The sequence below is a fragment of the Clupea harengus genome, chromosome 5 (genome assembly GCF_900700415.2).
Source record: "Clupea harengus chromosome 5, Ch_v2.0.2, whole genome shotgun sequence".
In the NCBI taxonomy this organism is placed as follows: domain Eukaryota; kingdom Metazoa; phylum Chordata; class Actinopteri; order Clupeiformes; family Clupeidae; genus Clupea; species Clupea harengus.
Window position 1 is genome coordinate 29956874 of NC_045156.1, and position 9538 is coordinate 29966411.

Below are 9538 nucleotides of genomic sequence, written 5' to 3' on the forward strand. Positions count from 1 at the left end.
TCACTGTAAGTAGAGGGATAGCAACAGACATATTTTAGAGATATAGTGGGTCTACGGTCTATAGAGACATGTGCAATTTAATAAACATAATCGAATGTGGGGTCTCTGAAGCGGTTATCTAACGGTCATGGGCGTAATCTTGTCAATTTTCCAAAATCCTACTCATTCTCTCGTAGGGATTTTCTTCACCGTCACTCCCACACTTTATAGGCAGTACGAAAAAAGAATCCTTGATGGCTACATTTTCAAAGATGCTACTTCTTCGAATCCTGCCGAAGGACTGTTCAGATGTTTAGGAGGACCCTTCAAATTCTTAATATTCATTCTTTAATTCTCATCATTCCTGGAGAATATGACTCTTGAATGTGACAAATATTTGAGAATAGGCCTTTTCAACCACACCAACCAGTAGGCAAGTTGGTGGGATACACTGGAGAAGTCTGATGTTGACACTTGGACTACACTCAGAGACCACCCAATGGTTCAGTCAAAGATACTGCAGACAAAATAACTTATCTTTTTTCCATTTATTGTCTGTCAAAAACAACAAATAAAACACCACCACAGCAATTTAACAACAACAAAAATATATGATTTGAAGCTTTCTATGGCCCTTCTGCATGTTCCGGCATCATAACCATAACCTCTCCTTCCATCACAACCTTGTCTTTAACAGAGCATGAAACAGAAATAAAAGCAAATGACATTTTAATTTTCTTGACTTCTGCCTCAGCCACCACTTCCTCTCCAATGTAAAGGGGTGCTGGGAAGCGAATTTCCTGATAGAGGAATATGCAGCCTTTTCCTGGCATTTTTGTCCCAAGAACTGCTGAAATCAGTCCATTAATGAGAACACCATGAACAATAGGAGTTTCGAAAGAAGTGGTTTTGGCATAGTCTGGATCGAGGTGGAGGGGGTTTGTATCACCAGTTAGCTCAGCAAAAAGAGCGACATCTCTGGCACTGAAAGATTTGGCAAGAGATGCTCGCTCCCCAACATATAGTAGGCGTTGACTACAAGCCTGTGTCAAAGGAGGCTTTCTCTTGCCACACCAAGCCAAGTTAATTGTGCGGCACATGTGTTTGACGAAAACATCTCTCCTTAAAATGACGTTCATGTCCACCTCTTTCTGATGCTAGGTCAAGAGCAGTTTTTCACCTGTAGGTGAAGCTTGGTCAAGTTCCAGTTCACGGCTGTTTCCAGACAATGCTAAAAGAAATGGAGAGACCTGGAAAAAAAAAATGAGTAACATTAAGATGTTGTACTCCATTTCACACTCACTCAAATAAATGACCATGCCTAACATTGACACACATTACAGTCTAGAATCGCTAAAATTAGAAGCCTTGGCTTGACCGATTTTTGGACAATCAGTGAGGTATGTGAAGTGGAAGTGTGTTTTTTAAAACCAGGCTAAGACAATTACTTTAATTAGTTTGGCAAACATTCAGGCATTAGATAGATTTAAGTATATCAGTTGGGCTGTGGAATCCTGAGCAGAAACTGCCAATTAAAAGGTGCTGTAAGCAGACTTTATACAATTTATATTATACATACACACACACACTATATCTATATATCTATATATAGATATATAGATATACATACATACACACACACACACACACACACACACAGTCTGAAGCTTCAGCAACTTGTTGCAAGCTTATTACGCCCTCTGAATACAAAGACAATGCTAATATCCATATAGAAAGTTTACAAATGCACGGTTGTTGTTTTGGTAAGTATTACCCCTTGTCTAATATGTAAAAAAGAATGGCTGTCGAGAGATGTACAAAAACAATAGACAGGACAAGGTGGAAGAAAATAACTTCTGTTAAAAGATTGTTGAAATGTTGTAGCAAATATTTCAAGATAAATGATTTCATAAGAATGCAATGTAATGAGTGTTAATTTACCTGAGTGACTCTGACTGCACACAGTTCATTCTGGTAGGATCCTATTAAGGTCAGGGCACTCCACAACTTCACAAGGCCACTGTAGAAAATACCCAATGTAAAAACAAATAAAACATTAGCAAACTTCAGTATCTCATACCATCACATACCAATAAAACCAAACAATGCTGACACCATAGGCAAGGGAGCTAATATTATCAATAGTAAATAACTTGTAGACTGTGCTCTATGTGAACAATATACCTACGATCAGAGATTACATGACATGGACACCCCAATGTATCTAATAACAAATAAAAGTGAACTACACAAAAGCAATGCAATGACTCGTGATATTACTAGGTTTAATTTGCTTGCAAGCCAACAGACGCTGATTTTAGCATATCTATCAACAGCAAGCTAAAGTTTACTCCCCAGTGTAGTCCAAACCAGAGAGATTATACCAAGCCTAAAATGACTAAACACTAATAAAGTAAATTCAAGTTCAAGACTTGGGAAGGCATCAGTTGTGAACACAACTGTCATCAAAACACGTTGAACATGCTCAGACCAACATTGTAACCTGTCTGCAGTGTTGCCAACTCCTCTGTAAGGGAAGTAGCTGTTAGCTCTCCCGAAAGTCACTAGAAGACGTAATCAACTAATTTGCATATCGCAAATTTGCATACCTTGCATGTTTTACACCTCTTGCTGAGGTTCTTGCTCCGTAGCATCCCGTTAAATACAGTCAGGTGGTAAATTGGTTATCTAACCCATGTTATTTTTACCTGATACATTAATGGGACTCGTGGAAATTGGAAATTAAATCTAGTCTGTTAACCTCTGTAAGCAAACAAATGTTTTTAGGAGCTAGTTTTTCTCTAAATTTCTCTTTCTTGCTCTAAAAAAAAAAATCCCTGAATGAACATTAGCCAAGGCAGATAGAATCCCACATCGTATCTACATACATGTCCACAGCATACAGATCATAACAGAGAAGGTTAATTGTTTGTGTGTAAAAGCTATAGCTACAGAAACGATCCTGACAGTCTTGTATCTGTATCTAGCAATGAGTGTAGAGCAGATAGAAGCACCACTCATCCGTCCATCTGGGTTCCATTTTCTGTGCATAGCGTGTAGGTGAACAAACGAATGTCAAACTAAATGAGTCATCACTGGCCCCATTTGTTAGATAATTGACTTCCATCAGATTGCATAGATGGGAAATTAAATGGCCCCCTTTTTTATTCTATGGCTGTTATGATAACACACACTACATTGCACACTGCACATTGCACATCCACTTTTGCACTCCTGCCCTGCTTTTTGTATTGAATTGTAGTACTTATTGTGTTTGTGTAGTACTTACTGTGTTTTTATGTTTTATGTTATGTGTAGTACTTACTGTGTTTGTATGTTTTTATGTTTACTGTATGCACCTATACATCAGAACAAATTCCAGGTAGGTGTAAACCTACTTGGCAATAAATACTATTCTGATTCTGATTCTGATTAGGTGGTACCTGTTGTAGACACGGAGTATGCCTGTCAGTGTACCTGGATCAAACTTCAGCAGGTCAAATGGGAACGCCGCCCCAACCTAAAAGTAAAAAAAAAATGAATTTAAAACCTAAAAATAAATTTACATTAATTTTGACCTGTGTTTAGTATATAGTTTTTATTATGAAGTGGTTTGAAACCTTTGGCCATAGTACATGTGTTATATACACCATCATGTCATAAAAGTTCATAATAAATACACCACATAGAGCCACATTCGATAACAAAATAGTCAAAGATTTAGTCAAATAGTGGGTAATAATCACACAGGAGGCTCAAGAAGAAAGAGCTAATTAATTTGCTATTCACAGATATTTGTGGAAAAAAACATGATTAAACTTGAGTATGAGTAATACTTTTTTTTTTTAAGTTGATCTTACCTCTCCATACAGCTGTCTCAGACCCGAGACGATTAGTTGTTTGAACTGGGCAGCCTCAATGTTTCTGCTTCCATTCTCTAATACTCTAGTCATACACGAGGGGGAAAAAGTGCAAGACATTATCAGAACGTTTTGTACATCAAATTGTGCAAAACTGAGGACAACCTGCAAAAAAACCACCACAAGGTGAATTTTGAAGGGGCCATCTTCAAGACGGTCGTAAAGAACTGATTAATTAATGAATTACTTAATTAATGAACTCATGCACAGCCAGTCTACGCCTCACTTAATAAACTCTGCAAATTGGGGAACAATCTTCATCAGAGAAAAATAGATGGGCATGTCAAATAAAGATACCAGTCTCAAACTTACAGACAAATCTTCATATAGTGGAAATTTGAAGCATTTTTGTACACAAGCCGTTCGAAAGCCGCGGGTTCCTCCATTATGTCAGCACGCCGCAGTTACTTATGCTAGACCTTTCGAACAAACAAGGAGCGCATGGGTTAAAGTGGCAATTCAAAAACTATTTTGATCATGTCAAAATCAAAATAAAGGGCATGGGTCCTGGTGCGTCCAAAACATTGAAGTCATGTGTCCTGCCTCCATCGCCAGACATTTCCAGCAACGCCAAGTGCACCGTGGAAATTACAATTTTATATACACATCTAGGTTTTACAAATGATTCTCAATAAACGTAGAAAGCGAACAGCCCATGAACGACCGACTAGTGTCATCAACCACGTTTTATGAGCTTAGCAAGGGATTGAATAGAGTTTGTGTTTACTAACGCTAGCCTAGCCACTGTGATGGATTGGCTTTGGTCGACATAATCCGTAACATATTCGGAGAGAACAGCCTGATATCAGATATGCGATGTACAATGATGTTTTAACTTCATGGTGAATTTAGGCAGACTCAAAAACTTACTTTCATAACTGTCTGAGCATGTCCTTCCTTGAAGGACCTTACGCACAGGAACCGGAAATACGTAGGAATGATTTCGTTGTCAGGCTCTCACGCCCTATGCAAGCTCCTTGGTTAACACTTGCCTGCAATCAAAGTACTAATAGCCTGCTGGTAAATTTTTTTTTAAAAAGTCGGCTTTATGACTTATATCAATCAGATAACACAAATCTGGAACAAACACGACTTTATCCGGTAAAGAAATAAGTTTGGATACGGACTCCATGCAGAGAATGTGTCTTTAGTCAAAATGAAAGTCCTATGTTCTGTAGCTACCCATCACTGACATATCACATATGATGACAAATCCTCTGAAATGTTCACAACACTTAAAAGGAAGACAGAAGGTTAAATTAAAAGAGAAAACAAGAATTTGAATCCAATAAAATACCGAGTACATACTACCAAAGTCCTTGTAGGCAAGTCTCGCCGCTCTGCAGCCATCTTTGCGACACCTCCAGGCAGCTATTTCATCAGTTAGCTAATTAGTTATTTAAATTAATGTAATTTTTAAATTAATGTGAAGAGATCCTTAACTCCACATAGGAGGACCAAACAGACATTTATAGTACATCATGTGAATCTGCGTTCAAATATGACTTAAACGGTGTGGAAATGTTTTCTTCAACCGTTCAAAAGTTGATGTGCTCACTGCACATACAACAAATTTCATGGAGAGAATAACATGGAGATTTTGTAACAATGTACTCTGAAATGCTACATGCTTTTCTCATCTGACTTTCAGTGGACCCAGTGATCTTCCATGCTCTTAAGATTTCTGCTACATGGAAGCTAACCGAATCTAAAGTACTCAGTGCGTATATCGAACATCACCAGTTAATGGGTCTGGGAAGAAGGGTTGCCTGGCAACACATTGTTAGCTAACCTGTTATTTTAATATAATCATCATCATCTTTTCAAAATCCACGTTATAAAGTGCCTCACAGAGAGGCAGCAAAATCACTTTTCTGCCCCTCTGGCGCAAAATAAATTCTACTATCCCTTACACTCAACTTGTTTATTCTCAAACAAACACACACATGCTTTTGAAAGCTGAATATGTCTCCGTTAGTAATTTTATGCCACAGGAATAGAAACCTAAGTCAGGCGACGGTATAGAAAATTCAGGAACAAGGGTTTGTTTACAATGATGCAGTCTAGATAAAGAGTCACATCGAGATTCAGCAGATTCTCTAACTATATAGGGAACAAACCAGACTTTAAGTATTCTATCAGTTGAAAGGAGAGTGTTCATCACAGAGCTCGGATCACGTGGGCCACCCTGGGTCCAGACTCACGAGTTACAGTGACCTTATGGCTTTCAAGACATAACCAAAACACCCTAATCTTTATCACTGAGGAACACAGAGGCACACTGATAGAAATGTCACTTTCAGGGTAACACAGATATCTGCTTAACCCTACTTCTAATACTAAGACACAAAAAGGCATATGAGTAAAATAATACGACATTAAAGCAGCAATAAGTAGCCCAGAAACCAAGTGTTTAAAATCGGTACCGCATTCCAAATTCAAAATATTATATAATATATTATAAAATACAAAATATTGAAAACAAGCCCAGTGCTCTGAAATTAGACAACACACTGGAGTTGGAGTTACTTACGATAATGATAACACATTGCTCAATTTAACAGATAACATTTAAATCATTTCACATCTATTTCCTTGTTGTAGCCTGATGCACAGCTCAGTAATGACCAGTGTCAAGTGAAGCCATGAGGGCTGGTTAGGTGCCACTGATACTAGAGGCAGAGGGCAGAAAGGAAGAGCAACAGAGAGAAGAGGAGGAGTGCACGTCCCGCATACCTGTCAAGCTAACATGAAATCCGTGAACATTTGTTAGTAAATCCCCACCAGTCACACATACACACACAAGACAGCACGTTTTGACATGACATATTGTTACATTTGCAAGGCATTTTGTAAACCGGGTCTGGTTCGCCTTCACGAAGTTGTTCAGTGATGCTGAATATTGAAACTTGGTTGACTAGTGGCCTATAACTGCTACACAGTCATGGTGAGCCGCACAGTGCCAGAGAAAGAACAACAGGACATTTAACACTGGGGAAATTTGACCACATCAATTGAATGTCACAAAATGTAATAAACTCCTCTAAAAGAGGTAGGCCTATATGTTTTCTATTTGATAAGATGGATGAATAGTGATAGTAGGTTGTGATGGGCATGTGAGTGATGTTACTCTATTTGGACATACGTATTCGTTCAAGGTATATATGTAATCACATTTGTAAATTGAATCAATTTAGAGTCAAACTTTCAGCTTCTGTCTGAGGCTATATTTCTGTTATGCTGGTTGATGCCTGGGTATGAAACAGTAGCTTCTCCAGGTGTGACTGACAGCACTACATTCGTGTGTGTGTTCGCATTACTACATTAGTGTGCTCTACTTGGGATCACTTCAACGGCTGTGTGTCTCAAATAGTCACTTAATAAGAAAAACTGATAGGTCAGAATGGGCCTATGGTCACGGGTCACGACGTTCTTCTCCTTTGGAATGAAAATACCACCTGCCCGACACCACATATTCGGAATTGTTCCTTTTTTCCATACCATGAGCTTCCATAGACATTTCAATCACCATGAGCTTCCATAGACATTTAAAAACATCAGACACTCCTTGATAGATACGATAAGGTACCTTATTAGGGCTGGGAGACGATTCAACCCTTTCAAAACGCACAACCGCTTCTACCTCTCTCCACCTGGATGGGCAATCATCCATTGGTGAACCTTTTCGATTGGAGGAATATCTGTCGGTACCACAGGATCCACATGCCTATGATTGTCTTATGAAGCTGTTGAAGATACTTCTCTCTGTCCTTTTTTCAACCCTCAAACTGCCCATTGTATATATAGGCCTACATGCACATGCATTGTATTGAACAGAATTGAATCAGACGAGACACAGTAGGCTGGAGAGACAAAGTGGCAGCTGCCATTCATTTTCAATGAGAGTTAACGATTTAAAGTGACGAGAGACAAGTGGACGTTGCATCGCCAACTAGGCAGGGTCAAAATAGGCAAGAGGTCTATTTTATTCAAATACCGACCATTCAGAATTCAGTCAGGAGGCTTTTGTGCCACGAAAATGCGGACACAACTGAAAATTAAGGTAAAATCCGATAGCACTTTAGGTAACTAGTAGCCTAAGCGCAGTGAAGAGAGCATGAGAAATGTGTTAGAGTAGTTGGAAATATGTATCGGTTTTTAAGATTTCAGTTTTTTTTATTTGTGGATATTTTAAACAGTTTTAAGCGCAAAATGAACCTGGTCTCATGAAGCCAAATATCTGGCTGGCAACGTGAGACTATAGCTTTATTTTGGTCAGCAGGCTCAGTCTGTTAAGGTTAATAGTAGAATTGTAATAATAATATTAATAGTCTGTTGAACTATACTATACTAATAAAATCACCCTACCCATTATCCCCACACTCACTTCTCCAACTTGTGAGTAGGCTACAGAAGATATCCTTATTAGCTATGCTATGTTTCTATAATAATAATTAAGACCTTTGTCAGGTTTTTTAATGGCACACACGACACACTGGAACACACACGTGCATATATGGATGCGACACAGGACACACACACACACACACACGCAGGTAGGCCTGAGGTCGCGGTGAATTTATTTTCTGCTTTTTTCCCATCCTGGACCGTCCTTCCTCAAGGACCCCCCAGGAGCAGTGGGCAGCTTTGCAGCGCCCGGGGACCAAGTGAAGTGAACTGTCCATCTTTGGTCAGGGATGGACATGAGTTCTGTTGTTTCTAACTCTTATACCACAAATATATCTCTAATATCTTCCGTTTGTGTTTAGTTCATGTGCATAGATTTAGTTTGTTTTGAGTGTATGACAGTAGCCTAGGTATCCAATCACATCCAGTTGACATCAACACCTTAAGTCATGCGCACAAGGTGTAGGCTAATGTCTTTTGGTGAGGAATGGAAACTAAATTGAATATATCTGCAAGCAGCGATGATAGGGCCAAGCAGGCCCTCAGGGTACAGTTGCCATGGAAACCTGATGTCATCGTGTAAAGGGCATGGCTGTAAGTTCTCACAGCAAGTTTCAAGTCAATTGAAAGAAAGATTGGCCGAGATATTAACTCACTTCCTGCTTGATGGCTTCGCCGACAATTTCGATTGCCTGTAACAAACTGTCGAGCGAAAAGGAACACTGGTCAGACACGGATAACATCCTTTATTACATGCAATGCTAGCTGAGTTGAGAGAACAACCCAGCTAATAGCCAAAATGGTAGTCAAAGATTTGCAGATGATTTACTTACTCATTGCGAGATTATTCCCTGTCACCCCCTGGAATATGACTACTCGAGTACTTTCTGGTTTTCTCTGTCAAGTATATGACAGCTGTATATTATGCAATACATAAGCTACATAGTGTGTTCCAAATATTCTGAAAAGACTAAATTAGATGTGTGTTACTAGGTCCTTTCCGCCATGCCTAGGTGTAGATTGAGCAGATTCCAAGTCACATACCACTGCAGCCATTCAAAAGCACACAAACTCCTCATCATTTTACAATTCCTCATAGATATGTTGATTAGGGTCAGTAGATGAACTTCCAATGTACAACATGAGTCTATAACATGAGTTAAAGCATTTAACATTTTAATGACTATATTGCCATGGTCTATTTCTTTTAAGGGTAAGTTATTTTTACATTT

The 9538-nt window shown here is 38.9% G+C and overlaps 1 protein-coding gene across 1 annotated transcript; it reads right to left on the reverse strand.

Annotated features, from left to right (window-relative positions):
• Positions 1-998: 998 nt before the first annotated feature.
• On the reverse strand, positions 999-4878 carry rpp14 (ribonuclease P/MRP 14 subunit). Its single transcript, XM_012831914.3, has 6 exons — positions 4770-4878; positions 4212-4318; positions 3840-3924; positions 3423-3499; positions 1921-1999; positions 999-1229 (listed from the first exon to the last, which is right to left on the reverse strand). Exons 2-6 carry the CDS (start codon positions 4283-4285, stop codon positions 1137-1139), a joined length of 408 nt encoding a protein of 135 aa, XP_012687368.2. The 5' UTR covers positions 4286-4318; positions 4770-4878; the 3' UTR covers positions 999-1136.
• Positions 4879-9538: the final 4660 nt, after the last annotated feature.